This window comes from Gadus morhua, chromosome 5 (assembly GCF_902167405.1).
Source record: "Gadus morhua chromosome 5, gadMor3.0, whole genome shotgun sequence".
Taxonomy (NCBI): domain Eukaryota; kingdom Metazoa; phylum Chordata; class Actinopteri; order Gadiformes; family Gadidae; genus Gadus; species Gadus morhua.
Window position 1 is genome coordinate 15,726,010 of NC_044052.1, and position 20,696 is coordinate 15,746,705.

The window sequence follows — 20,696 nt, forward strand, 5'->3', positions numbered from 1 at the left end:
AGGATGTCAGGGCATAAATATTTGATGTGTTACTATTTTAACATAAATATTAAACCGATCAAAACATGCAACATTGATGAGCTCTATTTTTACCACCCTGGAGGCTCCAGAGCAGATGAAAGGTGAAGTGAAACCATGAGAATGGAAGGATTCTCACACAGACACACGACAAGTGGGCCAGGAGAGAAAGGGAGAAAGTGTTCTTGAAGAGTGGCGAACAATGACAGTAAGAAGACAGAGTGACTGCTGGGGGGGGGGGGGGGGGGGGGAGGAATGTGTAGCACTAGCAGACACAGTATGTCCTTCCGTCCCCTGTATGTGCCTTCTCTACCCGTACGCCACGACTGCACTCAAAAACAGAGAGCCAGAATGTTCTTGCGGGCTCATCGAAAAGCGCCGTGTTCCAAATCAAGTTTAGCTAGCAAAAATACAACCAAAAAAAAGAGATGAGAGGGACGGGGGAGGGGCGGGCAGATTCATCCGCATTCAACTTCCTCTCCTCTGCAGGTGTGTGTGCGTGTGCGTGTGCGTGTGTGTGAGTCAGGAGTGCCGTCCCTACACGCGGATGCACTGCAGCAGGGCGGGGCATGGACCGGGCTCTAGAGCCTGGTGTCTGATGCAGTGATACAGCAGGAGGGGGGAAGGTGAGGAGGCTGGGTGCGGGGGAATGGCAGGAGAAAGCAAGGTCAACACATGTGTGGGATATTACATCCAGCCAATAACTTTTATATTGCTTCTCTAGGGGCCTTCGCCATCCCCCCCATAAATCTGCTGCGTTATTGTTGTGCCTTTCTTGAGTCGGGAATGACAGTACATCCTTGGGACTAGGGGAACAATTGCAAAATATCTATTCACCGTTAAGCGATTTAGCAGACGCTTGGGTCGAAAGCGACATACAGTGAATCTATTTTGAGATATATTCAGTCATTACGGAGCAGTTAGGGGTTGGGCTTCTTGCTCAACGATGGATGCCTACAGGTAGCCTCCTGACATTGATGTTTAAATCGAAAACCTCTAGGTTAGATGTCAGGGCTAGACCACAACAAGACTATCCTGCCTGAGAAACCCAAGTAAAAATTGTTTATGTTTCTAAATCAGCACACTGCCATTAGGCTTAGTGTGTTTCACCTTGGAATCACAGTTGTTTATCTGCACGAAATACCTGATGTATCCAATAAATCACTGACGACGCGGTGATGGGGAAATACAAGATCAAATTATGTATCGTAGCCGTGTTAACACGTCAAGGCATGGCGTGTTGACGTGAGTAGGAGCAGGGAGACACGTGTGCTGTCAGGGACAAGACATACCTGGACCCACAGCTGGCTAACTGTCCTGGAGCGGCAGGGAAAACCAGCTGACGTAGAATTTGCACATTTGTGGCTGTTTGTTTGATTATGCGAAACCATTACGGGGGAGGTATGTGGGTAGTTCCATCTGTTTGCGGGTATGTTGATGTGTGTCTGTGTATGTGTACAGTTCATAACAGCAGTCATTCAGCAGATGCTTTTTTCAAAACCAACTTTGCATGTAGTGTAGGTAAGGGTTCGGCAGTTAACGGGTAGGCTGCGGAAATCTGGGCTGGAACCGAGAACCTGTCGGCTTGGAGCCAAACTCTCGAACCTTTAGCCTCTCTCATTTCACGTACATTATATTCGAAAGACTTGAAAATGTGCTCGTGCTCGTGCTTGTGCTCTTGTGTTTGTTTACCTCCAGCTGAGTGAAGATCTTCTTGATGTGGCGGTAGCAGCCCTCGGCGATGTCCATGTCCTCCTCATACGTGCGGCCCGTGAACACCGGCTGCGGGGCGTTGGAGAAGTACTCGTGGAAGGGGAAGTGGGCGGCCACCGCCTCGGCCTCCACCGGCTTGCCCTGCTTTGGCCGGACCTTGCTCATGTACTGCTCCCAGCGAGAGATCACCTGCGGTGGGGATAGGGTAGAGGCGGCAGCCCCCCCTCCAGGGTGTTAGGAGTCTGAACTGGCACCACTCGGGCTACCTTTTCTAACACATACCAGCACAAGCTCAATTGGAAAGCTACACTTATATGTGTACAATGTACACACGCAAATGTACACACGCACACACTCACACAAACAAACATAAAAACGATCAAACTGAAATAAGGGTGTACACGACATATATATAAATAACCTTAAACAGCACCTTAAAAACAAACAGTGGTTAATTGGTGTGACAAACGGGTAACCATCTGCCCAAAGTTGCTGTTATGGCCGGCGGGCAACACCACTTTCTAAAAGGTCTGCTCAATGGTGGAGAGATATTGACAGAGCGATTTGCTCGTTAACACATGCAGCGAGACTTGCAGGGGCTCAAATTAATGCGACAGAGCATACATAAATCGTTTGTGATATGTCCTTTAAGAAACAGGAATTCCCGTTTGTTTGATTTATGGTGTGCGGAAAATTGAATCATGATCCACCAATTTTTTCTAACCCTAACCCTTTTTTCTATGTAATGTATGTAATGTTAACAGTTACTGTAGGAAAGAAGGTGACCTCCATTGTTATAATTGGGAATTTGAAAGTGTACAAATGAGTGCCATTATTTAGGATGATATTGGTCATAGGTGATAAAGATGACCTCACTTAATAACTAGTTTATCTAATTAAGAAGTCCTGTAGGAATCAAGAGAGCCCGGCCATCATAGGCCAAAAGCATATGAATACGAGCGTCCATGTTATGTTGAACACGAGTGACACACACACACACACACACACACACACACACACACACACACACACACACACACACACACACACACACACACACACACACACACACACACACACACACAATGAAATTCTATTCAATCCAATCTCGTATCTTATTTCAACTGACTGCACTGCATCAGTGGCATTCCTCTACTGCCGCAGCCTGCGAGCCATTACATAAAAGACTCACACTCTCAAAGACGGGCAAGGAGGAGACACTAGGTACACCCGCAGTTCCTCCTCTGCCACCGACGGCTATTTTAAGGGCCTTCTAATGATGCGCCGCACCAGGAGGAAGCAATTGTCTGCAATGGCTTTTTATTTCTTCCCGGGGCCCCGAGAGGAGAGCGATAATTAGGCGACGAGAATAAACACGGAAGGATATTATCCGGGTGCACGTCGACTGGGCAGATGGAGCAGCGGTGGCCCCTTTGGATAAAGGGAGGTTCGGGATGGGTAACTGGATGTGCTCCGGTATAAATAAACCAGGCCAAACCGCATGGATCAGCAGTGTGAAGATCTACGATGGGGATATAAAACGATGTTCCGCCTTCTGTCTTCTCGCAGACCACTCTATATGGTTATCAATGTTTAGCTATTCAGGAAAAGTCTGCTCGGTGCCATTCGAGCCACTGGCGGATTGTGGGGTGACGGAGCCATCGCAGTGTTCGCTGTAGAATTGCCCGAGGACTATTTTAGTCCGATGACAAACGACACACAGAACAGCAGCTTTACACCATGTTGCGGTGACTAGGAAACGAAAGGCATAACACAATGAAGAAATGCGTGACTTACACGTTTTCTAGTGCTCTCTAGTGCAAACGCTCACGTGACATGAAATACATAAAGATTTCATTTCAGGCCTTCTTTGACCGAACTGCACACCATCCGCTTTGACATTGCTTCATTTAAATTGAAGTCGAAACACCACTGTAGGGAGAAGTTGTCGTCATGAAAGTGACACCTACACTACATGATATATTCACTGCAGCTGTCGTTTTTATCAAAATTGGATTGTCACACGTTCATTTTAATGAGGAATAATTCCCTGGGTTGATAACTTTTAATGGTTTAGACACTCATGAGGTCAAATAAACCACGAATGTGCAGGTGCCAGGCTAACAGGAGTAAGTTGCGTTACCTGGTAGAGGTAGAAGTGTCCAGCGGTCTCACATGTGTAGGAGACATCTCCCGGCACACCCAGGCTCTCCTGCAGCCTTCCCACCTCCCCGAGCAGCTCCAGTCTTCTTGCCAGGACGTAGTTCACCCTGCCATACCTGCAAGACACACACACATCACATTCCCTAGGTTAGCACCGGCGTGAACAGATGATCATAGCCATACCTGCAATAGCTCCCTGCGATAGATATCACAGCCGAGGCAGCGAGCTAGGCAAGCACCAGTGTGAACGCATTCGATTTGGTTAGTAAAGGCACAAGATACGACTACCGCAATTGAATGCGTTGTCAATACTGAATTTCCATATGACAAGTTGTCATATGGATGTTCAACTAATATCTGATGCTTATGGTTGATGCAACAGCTATTTGAAAACCTCATCTCTAATTAAACCCCATTGTAACCACTGCAGAATTGTCTCCTTGTGATGTAGTATTGTCTCCAGAAATGTAGGCAAAGGAAAATACGACACAAAAGGTTGAAATGGAACATGGATTGCTTTGTACATTACCAATTAACATGTTTTAGCCTGGAGTATTCCTTTACCGCCTTTAATTCTGCCTGACGATACATGTTCTATTGTTAAACCTAAGGGGAATATATCTCCTATAGGTGTGATAAACTAGGATAACATCACGTAGGGATGGATGCAAAGGTGCCACTAATAACCATGCCATGATGCACAAATACAGGGGGACATGCTGTTTCAAATGTTAAATGCGTTATTTTTAGACTCCTCGTCAAGGTCCCCAAGTCAGCAGGTTACTCAGACACAATGGCACGGCCCTTCCTGGCATGGCCGTGCCTGGCTTGGCTTCGGTACAATTCAATACGTGTGTGGAGTGACCTTTCCCAGTATGACAAAGCCAGTGATGCACTCTGTCAGGACCGGAACAGGAACTTAAATAAAAACGGTATACGTGTCGGCATTTTTTAACAAATTTTGGTTTGTCAGCATTATGCATTGGCAGCGATTGTTTTGTTTGTGGTCCAAAAAACAAAATAAAACAATGTAAGGTGTGTTGTGTTAAACTTAATCACTGACTGCGGCTGGGAGTGGGAGTAGACTGTAGCTACAAAAAGTCGCATTTCTTTTGCTGAATACAACAAACCCGATTCTTCATTATCTTAAAACTGGCGCGCTGTCAAAATAAAGAACCCTAGAACCCTTAAACTCGTTCACACTGGTTTTCACAGCGTTCGACCGAATAACTTCATCAACGTTATAGCTGCAATGGTTACCATGACGATTAATACAGGCACCAGGTACAGTCTCCACCATAGCTGTTCACACCCCACATCTCGTTTAACACGCAGGCTATTCATTGTGAACCGTCGGGGAAACGTGGCTAATTAATGCTGCCGGAGCCTATCACCTTCGTAAGGCAGGGCAGACTGCTCCGCCTGCCTTTTCCTTGGTGTCAATAAGAAAAGTGGCTGGACGCAGAATAGTAGATAACGCTGCATAATTTACAGGTATGGCGACGTGCGCCATTGCATGCATTGGTGTTCCCCATCCATCACATGCCATGCTTCACACCGGTTGCTGGCGGGGTGGCAAATCTGAGTGACATGTGCGGTGCTGTGCGTCTGCTTATTCCAAGCATCGCTAAGAGCTATACTCTGTGTTTCAGTAACACAGATGGTGATTAAGAATGTAGGCTACGAGGCACTTAAAAATAGAAACCGCATGGAAAATGCTAAATTAATATTCAATGATAACGGGCAATTTATATTCAAAGGGCCCGTAATTGTTCTGAGGAGAGGGTGGTTAGTTACGGGGGAGGTCGGGAGGACGTGCGATGGGGGGGGGTATGATTGCAGCCATGTGTCAGTTAAGGCTGAGGTTATCCTGAGGTATTGTCTGTGAATGCATCTCTCTCAGGTTGAGGGAGTCAAGTGTACAGGCTTCCCTTCCTTCGCCCCCCTCGATGACTCACTAGCCCGGGCCTGAGTCATGTCCCTCAAGGTGCATCTCTCACACACACTTGAACACACGCACGCAGATATCATACCAGCAGCCACCTACTTTGTCAACCACTGTGGTATTCATGAGTCAGTGGTTGAACGTTGTGCTTACTGGGGCATCTCTTTTTTTATGCGATTTCAAACAGAAATCCAAAATACTCACCAAACTAGGCCCACAATATATTTCACAGGAATCAGAAGAGCAGAAAACTACGCTGTCAACCACTGTGGTTTTCATTATTTAGTGGTTGAACTTTCTGCACTTTTCACATGATTTTAAATATTAGAACACGCTCCAAACTCCCCATGTCTTGAAGTGCTTTTGGGGATGGCTAGAAAGGCAGGACTCTGCTGCCCAGGCTGTGGATCAGCTTGTGTGACACGGGGGCACCTGCTCCGCTTCAAACAGGTCTTTAAGTCTGGGTACAAGGTCAACTCTAGCCTGGCCACACCCATGTCCAAAGGGATAATCTGGGAGACAATGCCACTGATTGGAGGGCTGCTGGGGGAGATCACTTACACTCACACTGCTCTGAACAGCTGTCTTTCAAGTCCCTGTGTGTCTTTGTAGTAGCTCTGTGTGTAGTCTCTGTGTGGTTAGTCTGGCTTCTGAGTTTCACTGTCAGCACATTCTATTTGATAAGTTATTATAAGCATTTACGTCATTTCTGTACATCTTTGTTTGAGCATGGTGTGTGTGTGTGTGTGTGTGTGTGTGTGTGTGTGTGTGTGTGTGTGTGTGTGTGTGTGTGTGTGTGTGTGTGTGTGTGTGTGTGTGTGTGTGTGTGTGTGTGTGTGTGTGTGTGTGTCTCCCCCTGCCCGGCTCTAGTCTCACCTGCTGAAGTCCTTCTCCGTCTCTAGCGCCTCCTCTCCGTGACCCATACGCAGGAGGTGACGCTCGTCGATGTCCAGTGCTATGATCTTCTCAAACAGCTGGTTCAGCGCCTGGGGGTCGAGGTACACAGAAACCCATTCAGACAGGGAAGGTCCACTTGACTTATGAATGTGTTTATGTGACCAGAAAGAACCTCTGGTTCATCCATGCAGAAGAGCATGAGGACGAACACACACACACACACACACACACACTAGCAACTGGGTTATGTACGCCCAAAAAAACAAAGTTTATTGAGCCATTGATGTCCGAGGACTTACAACCATTAAAAATTCTGGGGTACACGCATTCAGCTATGCCTTCTCTGGATACATTTCACATATATTGGATACTGAGCGGCCACCAGTGTGAAAACACCAGCAGATTACTTCATAATTAAATAGAGAGGGAACAAGTTGCTCTATATAGCATTCAGCTTTCCACTTGATTAAGGAACAATGCAGAACTACAGACTTGAATCCAGGTTATTTTAAGAAGATTATACAATTGATTCAAACTCCTCTAGAAAAAAAACATATCTGAAATAGGATAATAAGGCCTGATAATGCTGAAAAAACGAATAAATACCCTAATTCGCCGTCTTGGAGTTCAATTTATTGTCCTTGGTGTTATTTGAATGATGTGTTGGTGTGTGGGAGCATGTGTTACCTGGTTAGAGTGTGTGACGATGAGCGTCCTCTGTTCGGGGAAGTTGTGGTAGAGGTTGGAGATGATCTGGACCGCAACGTCGGTCTTTCCTGTGCCGGGTGGACCCACGACCTGTGGGACGGAGTGGAGGTGATCACGTAGGGAACACAATAGTTCACCCAAAATAAAAAGAAGTTGATTTTTTCCCACCGTTAATGCTTGTGAATATTAGAGTTTCTGGCAATTTGAGGTAATTTGAGGAAATATTTAGAAATCCCAATTAGTTTACTCTTCAAAACTGGGTATTGAGTTAAAAGGCTCCTATTGGAACAGCTGGTATGAGTTTGATTAGCCATTACAAGCCATCTGCCCTGTGACTCACAAGTGGGAATGTCAACCTAGACGTATGCTGGATAGATCAGTCCACCTAGTGGCTGTAGCAACTGGTGGGCTTATCAATACATAAAACACCCAGGTGGACACGCCAACTTGGGATGCCACTAAGTAACAGGGCAGGGACGATTTTGAAACGGTTAATCATTCTCACAGCTGGTGGTAAAATATGGGGCCTTTAAGTCAAACTTTTGAGGTGGCATTGTAGTGCGTGATGGGGCTGCCATTCTTCTGAATGAAGTGAGCCACGCATGTACAGTTAAGGCCTGCCCGGGAGCATGCTATGTGCACGGTGCACCAGGTCAGAGCCCAAGGGATGCAAGAACACAGAGCCACCTTCACACAGGAAGGGGGCAGGTCATTATACAGCAGAATATAGTTTGTATCCCTTTTGAGCTCGTTATCAAGATAACACTGCTGCATCCATACGCATATTTAATTATAATAACAAAAACAACCTTCCTTGTACTCAACTATGGGCATAATGCTAGTCTAATCTACTAGGTGAATATTTATGAAACATTTTAGCCTTGTGCAGTGTTACCCGGGGTGAGCTAAAAATAAGTTGGGAGTACAATTAGTAGACTCCTCTGTATAACACGCCACATAAACTGCTCCTTGATTTCAGCGAGATGAAAGGCACACTAGGCGAACAGGGAGAGGGTGGAGGAGGAGGTCTGGGGGGGTGGTCTGTCTTGGCTGCTAACGACACTGACACATGCCAGGGAGGGGTGTCGGGAAAGGAGGAGGGGAAAGGGTTAGAAGGGGAGGGGGGCAGATACAGAGAGAGATACGGCGTAGCAACTCAGGGACACACATGAGAGAGACGCATTGAGGAGAAGAGAATTATAGAGACGTGGAGAAAGAGATACAGACAAACTCATCGCAGCTACACATGAACAAGGGAATGTGAGGAGAGAGAGAGAAAGTGTGTGGGGGAGGCGAAGAGAGGCGTGAGTGCGGGAGCGAGAGAGATGAAACTAGAGTGTGATACGTGCAAAACGGCGACTTGTTTTTACGACTGCTGATAGCCCGCCTGCCGTATTTATATTTACCACCTCTCATTGGACAATAAATAACAGCACAGAGTGAGGGCCCAGTGCCAGCCACCATTCACCAAGTGGGAATGGCCAGTTTGTCAAACAAGCCTGGGTGAGCTGCCACCACCAGTGCTATCCATACAGGGCCAGAATGACATGTCTACGGTTATGGTCGTAAGTTCGGAACGCAACAAGCACTTACGTACTTCTCCATAGGGATATGCCCGTATAGGCTATACGTGTGCCAGCCCCGTGTATTGGCTGTCTACATGGTCGATTTATACAAAGGACGTTTCCCCCAAGTGCATTTTAACATCTGTATGAGGAATTAGGTACAGTTTGATAGCAGAAGCAGGCAGTGCGGACAATGAATCTTTAAAGCCCGCCATTCTTCACACGGGATCACCTTGCAGGCAAATAAAACTAAACTATGGCTATTACATTACAGGAGAGTCAAATAATGATAAATAATACTAGCCCCAATACTCAATTAATACATGATAATTTGTCAGATACACATTTTAACAAAATCCCATTTGACAAAGGAAATGCAGTGGACTTTGCAACCTGCTGTTACAGGTCCTTTTAAGGTAATTAAGGTAAAATAATGATCATGTGTAACTAGTTTTGATGACTTTAGCTAACAGAAGCGGCTGTAGAATGGTGTTAGCCCAACAGTGTATCTTTAGTGTGGATGACTGCAGGGAGATGCTCTTACCATGGTTAATCCTGGCTGCATTCCAGCTCGGATTGCTTCTATCTGAGTGGGAGTGAATTGAATGGTGTTCCTGGAAGGAGAGCGGTGAACAGAAAAGCCATCATGTTTAACATTAGCACAATGTGATGATACAATATCATGACAGGTGCTGACATTTGGACATTTTTCATCAGATATGTTACCATTCTGATAAGATCATGCTGATATTTCATTCAGAAATATGATTCAGTCAATAAATAGGGTCTTTATTTCGTATTTCAATTATCTAAAGGACAGCAATTCCAAGATGTTCTTCCAGCCTTTTGGCATCCACATTCAGCCTCATGCATCCAGCTTCACACATACTCAAATATATCACTTAACATATCACTAACCCGTTCCAAAAGAGCAGTAACATAACCACCTACAGCCAACAAACCATACGAGTCACCAGCATGCGTGAAGCAGCCAATATGAAAAGCATGTGTTTGCCAAGGCTAAGATATGCAGCATGAGACATGCAAACAGCAAGGGTTGCTTTAATGGTGAGGATGATAAGCACTGGCATCATTTATACTATGTGTTCACGTGAAATCAAAGAGACACCGCAACGGCAGTGCCAACAGTGGGATGCCCCACGGTTGCGCTAATGTTGGCGATACTAAAAGGTAGGTATTTTCATTTGCCATTATATTGCATTGAGCCCATGGGCCATGTATTGAAATGGAAGCTAGAGACATCTGGCTGGGGTTCTAAGCAGAGCTCCTGTGTGTGTGCATTACATGTGAATAACGACGATGAGGTGTGACCTTGTGGGAACAGGAGGTGAACCCTCTTCACTTAGCGAAGGCTAGGGTGAACCCCTGTTGAGAGACTTACGCCATACCTGTCGCCAATGCAGTTGAGTTATGGCAGCGGGGGTGTGCCCTGTGTGTCTCACCGTTTGGGCTGGTTGTAAGGATAGGGACCCCGGTTGAGGGGCACGTGGGGCACGACCACCAGTGTCTTGTCGGCGGGCGATTCCTCCTCTTCCCCGTCCGCCCTCCTCTTTTTGCCTTTGTCCTCCTTGTTGGGAACAGGGAACTTGATTCTAAAACACACAGACAGACACACACACACACACACACACACACACACACACACACAAAAAAGCCCAAGGGCACAAAGAGAATTAGGCTTGATAACGACCAATGAATAATTGAATACAACGGGAAAAAGGAGCAATTTAAGGGTGTGACTGATTAAAGCCATTCTCGGCAGTGCTCAACGATTCGTCCATTGGTGATAATGTCTAGCGAGCTTTGGAAGTTACGATACTTTCATGCAATTTAGACTGCATGTGTGGCTATGTTGCTTTAAAACTTCCTTTGTTCGTGCTGGCAAACCGCAGAGGTACAAAATATTAAAGAATAACTGCTCAAACTCCTTTAAATGGGGTAGTTAGCCAATGTATTCTACTGCAGCACAGATCAAGAAGCTGGTTGAAGCAAGCTTGCTCGGCACTGGACCAATGGGTCCGAGGGATAAGGTGACCAAATTTAGTTACACCACTCCTCACCTGAAGGGGGGCACCTGCAGCTCGGGGTTGTCCTCGGCAACCGTCACCGTGTAACCAGGGAAACAGGAGCGCAGGTGGTCCAGGGACAGGAAGGTGTCGTTGAAGTCAAGGGAGGAGATCTGATTGGGCATTTTGGAGTAGTGGGCACTCCCAGGGTCGCCGTAGCCCAGGATAATGTCATGGAGCCAGTCGGGCACCACGCACTCGGTGTTCATCAGGTTCCTGATTGTCTCCAGCACAGCCTGGGATGGATGGAAGGAGTAAACAAAAGGTCCATGTGATGTACATTTTAAACTGTATGCAAAGCAAGGGCTCCAATTGCGCCAGGAGGTTAGCTGTTACCCACATTTATATAATATGTCCTTGAAGGATACAAAGACAGCCAAGTGGCCCGGACCTCCTCGCGGAAAATCACGCAAAAGAGTGGCAATTATCATTCCCATTCCGAACGGTTCTTTTTCTTGATCTTCATGGTGGTTGGCAAACATTATGGTGCATTACCACCACTAACTGCCTTTAATGCTGGATGCAGAACTAAAAGGACATCTGTACCAATTTCAATGGCTCATATAATTGGTACCAGTAATACTTTGATTGAGAGTTAAGTGAGAATTTGAATGCTAGCCATTATATTCTTGGAAGCAGTCAGTACCAGTCTTAAACATTCTAATGGCCAGAGGACATCAAAACTTTGATGTCGGTCACCGTCAACGACGAGGAAGAGGTGCTTCACTTTTCCTAATCAAGCATATTTTCTGCGTGTCAAAACAGCTTTGGGTTCTCTACTGCAGCAGCTCTGACAGAAATGATTGCGTTTTAACACATTAGGCATAAACAAAACTATATTCATTTTTCAATGAAATAACCTTCAAATGAAATGTTGTGCTACGAAGTCAGCCAGAAAATGGATCAAAGCAAAAACAGATCAAAGCAAGGCTGCAGCAGCCACAAATTAAACATTAACACCCACATAACCATCTCTTCTTAAAGGAAGGACATGGAAGTCATTTTAACACCAGCGTGTAAGACAGCAGGCTCCTGAGTGATGCAACTCAAACCTGCAGTGTGCATGGGAGAGGGGGGGGGGAGAATGCAAGGAAGGTGAAGGGTGTTGTATATCACAAGGTCACCCACAGAGTGCTGCTGCTTGTGGCCTTGGGCGGGGACGGAAGTCCCCGGAGCTGCCCTGCCCCCAACCCCAGAGCATCGCGACCCAACCAGTCCAATATAGGTGAGTGATCACCAAGGGCTGATGTGGGCAGGGCGAGAGCTCAAGGCCTCGGCAGGCAATTCAGAGAGAGAGAGAGAGAGAGAGAGAGAGAGAGAGAGAGAGAGAGAGAGAGAGAGAGAGAGAGAGAGAGAGAGAGAGAGAGAGAGAGAGAGAGAGAGAGAGAGAGAGAGAGAGAGAGAGAGAGAGAGAGCGAGAGAGAGAGCGAGAGAGAGAGCGAGAGAGAGAGAGAGAGAGCAAGGGAGCGAGCGCGAGAGAGAGAGCGAGAGAGAGAGAGCGAGAGGGAGAGAGAGATCGAGATAGGAAGGGCGCGGGCAAGTGATAATGGTGAAGTGAGGGGGTAAAAGAGACATAGGGGGATAGGAAGAGATGGGTTGTGTCAAAAGGGAGAGAGATAAAGAAGCAGAATGGTCTCCTTGTGAAAATCAAGAGGGAGGCGGCTAGAATGTAAGGAAATGGACTGGGTTAAAGAAAGCTGGACAGAAGAGGAGATAGGGAATGACAAAGAAACAGAAACGTGGGGATGAAAGAGTGATCAGGAACAGAAGTGATGGAGAGGGGGGGGGGGGGGAATTGTGGGCGGGGCACCATGGCTGCCTGAGAACCAGAAAAAACCTTCCTTGAACAACCGCACCCACAAACCTTGAAGTTGTTCTCTTTGGGTTTGCGTCTCATGATGACGTTGAAGGACTCGTAGGGGTCCTCGGTGCGGTTCTGGATGCTGCCGGTCATGTCCTGCTGGTACTGGTTGGGGTCCAGCCACACTCGGTAGGTTCTGGAGTCTCCCCGCAGCTTGGGCTTTGGATCAGGGCCTGATTAGAAACGGGAAGGGGAAGACAATAACAGATCACCATCTGGATGCAATATTGCACTGGATGGCACGCCAGTATTCAGCAGTAAAATAAAGATACGGCAATACGAACACAAGATTCAGATGGCTTGAGGAAAACGGGTTGATTTATACAACTTGATCTGGCAGTTGCTAAGAAGCTTTTAAAAGTATTGGCTTCACACATAGAACGAGTTTTGCAGTCCCCCACAAGTCCACAAGCATCTGGTCAATGCAGCCCCCTATCCCCAACCTCTACCCATCACAGTGCTTTTTAATCCCCAAACCCGCCCGCTTATTGCGTCATTGGAATTATGTCAGAATAAACGATGACTGACGCGTTTACAGTCATGACGGATCCAAAAAGAAGAAAAGATAGTCCCACATAAAAAAACAACAGAGGCTATGAATAAGCATAAGAGGTAGCGGCGCCTTCATTGAAAGACGCGTTGACATTGGGGCATGTGTTGGATGCCGAGCGACTTCAGGAACCGTGCCAAATGTAGGACACATACGGAGGTTTAACCCTGGGCTTAAGAGTCTGAGTTGCATAATTCAGATTTCTTGAATGTGTAGCAAGTGGAAAGAGAGGATGGGGCTGGTATTAAGCAGGCACCTCGGTCCGGAGAGGATATGCATGCAAGATACCGTCTCGACAGGAAACACATTAACAAATAAACAGAGGAAAATACACAGACACACACGCACAAAGATAAACAAAAAAAGAAGAAGAAAACACAGACACAGACAGACAAATAGTCAAAATAATGAACACACACATAAAGCAAAAAACAAACCACAAAAACCTCCCTCAAACATAGCGTGGCCTTGCTTCGGCTGCAGTGACTAGAGGTGACAGGGCTGACAGACAGAAGCAGGGCTTGGCTCCCATGGGAGGCCGGTGTGGTGCGGCGGAAAGCTCAAGCAGACATCCCGATAGGCTCGCCGTGTGTCGCTGCAGCCGCACCGGCAAGCCAGAGAAACCCATTCCTCTGGTCCCAGCGTAAGCATCCGTGCATACAGTAAATCGCATGGATCGCCCCGATGCCTCTCCTCATTCATATGGAGACGGGGCTGTTGTTGAATAATTAAATGTTGCCTTAATCAAAAGTTTAGTAAATGAAACAATGGATCCTTGACATGGATCGAGACATGGATATGATGCATCTCTTCCCCATTTTAGGTATGCAGTTAGTATCCTGAGAGGGTATGGGAGGTGGCTGGGGGAAATCAAGGTACAAGGACACGTGTTTAACAGGGGGGGGTTGAAAAGACAACTACTTAGAATAGGATACAAGCAGTCCCCCTTGGAATGAACGTTCTCAGCTGTGGATGAGATATGCATCGGGAGAGAGGTAGGTAGGGGAGGGGAATTTGAACGTGGATTCTGGCACTTGGAGTTAAATTGGATATCTGTCCGATGCTAAATATGTCTGCCATAAAAAGCTAAGAAAAATGTATGTGGCTAGCCCCCTTCCCCCCCGCGCCTCAACTAAATCCTAGGTAAATCGATACTAATGTGATGATAATGTCTTTAGCCAAAACATATGTCATTATTACAGTAGTAATACCAAAGTAGTATGCTCATACTAGGTTACAGACCCCACATTTCACATAATATTGGCAGCAGCTTGTTTGGTAATGAGTGGTAGGTATTGCCTGCATAAACATTCCAGCCCCTTCCATGTCCGCTGCCACTGGAGCACAGCCATTGAACAAACAAACAGTCAGAGAAGGATGCAGCTCTTAAATCCAATGCAGAATGTAGAGAGAGAGAAAGAGAGAGATAGAGCGATAGAGAGCGTGCGCAGGTGTCCGTGACGACCCCCCAGGTTAATGGAATGGTAATGCAGACAGGTGAGGTCACCGCGTGACCATCACCATGACAACACCTCTCCGACCCCTTCAAGAGGAGTGCAGAGGGGTGATGTAAGCGGTCCGACCGGATTGAGGGCGATGTGCTCCACTTGTGTCCGCGGCCCCGGTGTGTGTGTGTGTGTGTGTGTGTGTGTGTGTGTGTGTCAGTTTGAGTGTTGGTGGCTTTTTCCACATTAAAAAAATAAACCCAGTCCCATGTGCACACAGCAACACGGCAGGCCAACGTGCATGTGTAGGAGTACGTATGAATAAAATAGCATGCTTGCGTGTTCAGCATGTATGGCCATTATTGTGAATGAGAAAGTGTTGTTAACGATCCTGGTTGTAGGAATACATCAGACCGAGACCGAGCATTTAAAATTGGTGCTGCCGTTGCTATTCACAATAATAGAGAGTTGTTGTTGCCGCCTGCCCTCACTGGTTGCTGGGTAGGGAACCATGATCGAACAAGAACGCAAGATGGGCCGAGCGCAACGTTATATTTTTAGAAAAGCACAATTGTTCCTTTTAGACAATGACAAGCGGCAACGATCCTTGTTGCCGCTTGTCATTGTCTAAATTGAATAATTGTGCCCGTGTGTTGATCGTCAATGTATATGTTGGCAATTCTATTTTTATACAATTAAAAACAAGCTCATGCGGCATCCGTCTTGAGACCCTCTCAGCTCTAAAAGCGTGCAATGCAATTTCAAGATTGGCCCGTGTTCCAGCACAGCTTGGTCATGGAGCTTTGTCAAAAAGAGGGTGAGGCTTTATAGGTCGGGGAGAATCTAGTACAATCTCAGTGGATCATGTTCATTTGCTTGCTCCCCCTACAGCACGCTGGGGTTTGCGTGCCAATTTGTCTCATATCAGGCTGCAGCTCAGAGAATACTGAATCGTAACACACAGGCCGGAACTAAAACACATGTTCTTTCCTGGAACTGCGGTTGAAAAGGAGAACACACTGGAGCATTGCCGTTGGAGAATCCCGGTATTTCTAATTAGCATGTTTCCCTAATCTCCAATTACATTTTATGATTCGGTACAGTCAAGGCGTTACATATTCCGCCTATATTCGTTCAATAAAAGACAAACAAAATACCGTTTGTAGGTATATATGCCTATTCATATATACCCACTTGTGCATGAGAGAGATGGATATCTCGCTCTAAAATGACCAGTACCCTGGTCATTTGATGATTTCGTACAGTAAACGTGTTTGTTTTATAACAAAATACAGTTTGTACGTATGGTTGCCTATAGGGATGTGCCCACGTGGAGATTTGTGTACGAGGGAGGTCGTGAGCAACGCATGGGTACGCACCTTCCTCGATGACGCGCCCTTTGTCGTCCAGCATGCCCTGCACCTCGCAGCCCCTCACGTACACCAGGCCCGTCTGCTCCACGAAGGGCTGGCGCCGGTCGAAGCGGGTGCCGTAGGGCAGGTTGGGACGCACCGTGACCAGAAAGCAAACGTCGTGCTTGCGCAGCCCTGGAGGGGGAGGGACGTGGATGGGGATGGGCAGGGAGGGGAGGGGAGGGGGGGGGAGGGGAGGGGAGGGGAGGGGGGGGGGGGTACAACAGTGGGGAGTTAGGGAAGCACAGATGAAGGCGAGCAGAGAGGGAAGGAGAACAGGTGATACAGGGACGGAGAGAGAGTATTGGGTGGAGGTGGAGATGGAGAAAGAGACAAAGCAGTGGGACAGAAGATTTACAAATATAGTGAGAGAGAAAGAGAAAAAGAGTATAGATATATGGGACAAATATATAGAAATAAAGTAGAGATAGAGAATTTGAGAGTGAGATAGGAGAAAGGAAAAGAGGGAGTTAGGAATAGTGAAACAGAGAGATAAATTGCCCAGTCAGTCAGTGTTCAGATGATGTTTAAAACATGAAGCTAAAATAGGACAATGGGGACAGAGGTAAGGAAGCAGAGAATTGCATCGCACTCCACAACCACCAAAGTAATAACCTAAAAGAAAGGAAAAGTCAATAAGGATTTGTGCAAGGGTGGTGTAGAATGAAAGAAATAACAATATATCCTTATATAATGATGTTGCAATATTATAGGAAATATTCGTTGCATCAAGTTTTCTGACAAGCATGCCAAAATAAGAGCTTTTTTTTAATGGTTGTCACATACAACTGCTATAATTTGGCAATGTAATGTAGTGATTTATATATTGTCCTCATGATAATAACATAAGTAATAATTTGTTGTGCTTGAAGGTGCTTCTATAGGGCTCTAGTGCGAGTCAAAATTAGCAAGGCTGACCTGCTACACCCAACACTGTGCACAGTGTCCCGGTCTGCCAAGCAGAGAGAAGCCAAAGGCATTAGTGAAAGTCTGCATGGTAGATAGCCAAGGAAGGTTCCATGAACTCTCAACCCGACTGACGGGGCGGAAAATGGAAAGGAAACACGGAAGGGGAAGTTGCGGGCAGGAATCATAAAGTAAGATTCCAAAAGGGGTGACGCTACTCTGGGGAAAGTCAATAATGGATCTGATACGCGGTTGTCTGTTACATCATCAATCTTACAATGTTCGGACCAAAATAGAGAATAATGTAATTCATTAACACACGCGTACGTACCTTCCCATTCGTGCTTGATGTGGTCTCGGACGTTGAGGTTGATGGTGACGTCGGCGCGCACACGGGCGGGCCAGTTCTCCCCGATGTTGGGCTTGGCCACCTCCACGATGGAGAAGGCGGTGATGTTCTGGGCCATCCTGGCCCAGCCCCCGAACACTGTGCTCCCGTACTCAGACTGCCTGTGAAGGGGAGGCCCGCGCAAACAAGAATTGTCAGGAGGTTGGATTTGTCTCCATCACCAAAAGCTTGTTTCGATTCGATTTTTTAGTTCCTGTTCACTGCACCAAATAGTTAGTGGGACAGTTTTGCTGCTATGCAGCCCGTGCACACTGTGTGTGTCAGGTGTTGCAATGCACTGTTATTGCCGATGGTTGCTTTCACCTAGGCAGTGCTTGGTTTACCACATCAATTTCTCATTTGAAAGATCAGTAGCAGAGCGGTAGTCATACATGAATGTTGTCGTCACTTACAGTATTTTTAGATACACGTCATGAAGCAACATTTAGGGGTTAGGTTTCTTGCACAAGGATGCCTACAGAGATAGTCTAGACTGTGGCCATTAGGGATCAACCAATTACCTTATGGCTGGGAGTTAAACACCCTATCCACTCCACAGTAACCTGCAGCCTTTATCTCATATGCAATTCTACTTTTACCACAGGAAGAAAACATCACAAGGAAGAGGCCCACCATGGCTTCATGCGCGCCACCACGTCCTCGATGTCCTGCCTGATCTCGTAGGTGGACTCCAGGCGGAAGAGGTTGAAGTTCCTCAGCAGGTAGTCGTGGAGGGTCAGGAACTGGAGGTTCAACTTGGGCAGAGCGAGACAACCTGTGGGGGAGGAGGGTAAAACTAAACGCTGTTTTTGAATACTGCATTTTTATGGACTTCCCATGAGATGTTTTGCGAGTGATACACCACTATGATGTTTTCCTTGTGGCACAGACATTGTAGACAAACATGCATTTCTCCTACTTCTGAAAGACAATGGAGATCGTTACACGAGTAATGCGCTTAAGAGTGTGCAGCTCTAAAAGGTGGGTGGTGTCTGCAGGGCTGAAGGTGCCCCTGCCAGCTAAAGAGGATTCCCTGTAAGGAGTGTTTGTGATCTGCGGCAAGTTAAGTGCCTTTGCAACAAGAGATAACAGGCTTGAGTGTGCGTGTGTACGTGCGTGTGTACTGTGTATGTGTGTGTGTACTGTGTATGTGTGTGTGTACTGTGTATGTGTGTGTGTGTTTGTGTCGCGTGCGTGTGTCTTTGTTTGTGCACAACACATTCTGTGATAGTGCAGCGATTAGTCACGCTAACAAAACGGCGGGCTTTTGTGCACACACAAGAAGAAACACTCATCTCGAGAGCGTGCACGTTGCCACACACACCTTCGCCTGAGTAGTACTCAGTAGGGACGATGTTCTCATCCCAGATTATCTTCTCCGTTGGATAAAGAGGCATCTGGTTGAGCTGCTCGATCTGAGATATCCTGCGCTCATGCCGAGAGACCTGGAGGAGTGACGTGGGGGGAGAGACGTAGAGAGAGAGAGAGAGAGAGGATGACAAAGAGTAAGTGAGGGAAATGTGGGATATTGAAACAATATAACCTCGGTCTTTCCATGTTAAGGCTTAGTTATGGTTGGACGTTGACGTAACGCTTCGAACCTGTTGAAACCTGTTTTGGTTCAGCGTCGGGTTTATGTTAGCGGACCAATCACAGCCCTTGCTGCTGCATCGCCATTTTTGGGAGCCGCACGTCAGACCCTTGCGGTGGACGCAAGGAGGGTGCGCTAGGGCGTAATGGGTCGGTAAACCCCCTTGCGTTGCGTTGACGTACAACCATAGCTAAGCACAATCGCATTATCTAGCCTGGAGGTGTGATACCCCTGCTTCCTGCTCAGCCTATATGTCGTTGTGGCGGCCCCTTGCGAGAAGACGGAGAACCAGGTCGCTGCCACCACTCTTAGGACTGTTTGGGAGTCTTAATCAAGTTTGAAACCACACTAAAACTAGGGCATGGGCCGTTAACAAAAACGTAGGGGATCCTTGGCCACTCGATAGTTGAAGGAGCACTGTTGGTGATAAATGGCTGTTGATAAATTGCAGAATTTCGGGATCGAAAGTATCCCTTGAATGAATTGTCTGTCGTTGAAGAATTTACCACATTGGTCATCCATCGCAGACTCATGCACACGGTCAACATGTAAAATTCCCATTTCACATTTGTTCCTGTGACACTAATTTTGTTGGATCTGAAACTTTCCCTAAAAAAAGTGCTGCATTCAGTAAACCGTACCAATCGGGCTTCAGTAGTGGGATCCTAAGTCTAGGGATTTTGAGTAAATCGAGCAAATTCCCTTGCAAAAATGTATTTACATTCGGCAATGACCAGGCAGGCACAACACCACAATGGCTTTTTTGTGTGCAGTCTTAAGAGTCTGCTGTTCAATTATTCATCGGGGAAATGAGAGCCAGGGATATTTGCTGAATATAGACCAGCTCATCTATTCAGCATAGGAAATAAACAGCCTTAACTGGTCAAACTACATCATCATTCTCTCTCCCTCTCTCTACCAAAAGGACACACACACTGTGGGCTTCAATATACATGGCTTCTCTGTCCCATGTCAGCTTCCAGTGGTTGAAGCTCTTCTGGTACAGAGCATGATGCACGCAGCCAGATTTCCCAGTCCGATTATTGTTGTCAGGTCCAGGGGCGGGGGGGGGGGGGGGGGGGGGGGGGGGGGGGGTTGGCCCGGGGTTACGCCCAATTGAGTACCCTGACGTTGGCTCCTGCAACAACGTAATCAGCTAATTATGATGAAGGGCTCCTCCTTCTCCTCTCAGCGCTGACCCGAGGAGGCGCTGAGAAGGTAATTAGGAGTAACCACTGGTCAGCCTGCCAACTCCCCACCCTTTGATAAGGACACCCAGCACGTGTGTGTGCACGTGTGTGTGTATTGCATAGGGGGGGGGGATGCTAGTGGGACATTGGATTGAAAGAGCCCTAGGATTTTATTTATAATGTTTTTCGGAAAGGTCTCTCACACTCTCTCTGGGTACATGCAGTAATGAGGGAATGCAGAAATTCCAAGGGCAACA

At 46.9% G+C, this 20,696-nt stretch overlaps 1 protein-coding gene across 1 annotated transcript in view; it reads right to left on the reverse strand.

Annotated features, from left to right (window-relative positions):
- The window catches only part of aqr (aquarius intron-binding spliceosomal factor), a 53,715-nt gene that overhangs the window by 20,163 nt on the left and 12,856 nt on the right, over positions 1–20,696 (reverse strand). The window contains exons 16-27 of the mRNA XM_030357240.1: positions 18,983–19,103; positions 18,292–18,433; positions 17,602–17,780; positions 16,332–16,499; positions 12,961–13,130; positions 11,091–11,332; positions 10,473–10,622; positions 9,554–9,623; positions 7,424–7,534; positions 6,716–6,825; positions 3,875–4,010; positions 1,711–1,920 (exon numbers count right to left, since the gene is read on the reverse strand). Of these exons, the coding sequence (XP_030213100.1) occupies positions 1,711–1,920; positions 3,875–4,010; positions 6,716–6,825; positions 7,424–7,534; positions 9,554–9,623; positions 10,473–10,622; positions 11,091–11,332; positions 12,961–13,130; positions 16,332–16,499; positions 17,602–17,780; positions 18,292–18,433; positions 18,983–19,103 (1,809 nt within the window). The remainder of the gene's footprint in view (positions 1–1,710; positions 1,921–3,874; positions 4,011–6,715; positions 6,826–7,423; positions 7,535–9,553; positions 9,624–10,472; positions 10,623–11,090; positions 11,333–12,960; positions 13,131–16,331; positions 16,500–17,601; positions 17,781–18,291; positions 18,434–18,982; positions 19,104–20,696) is intronic.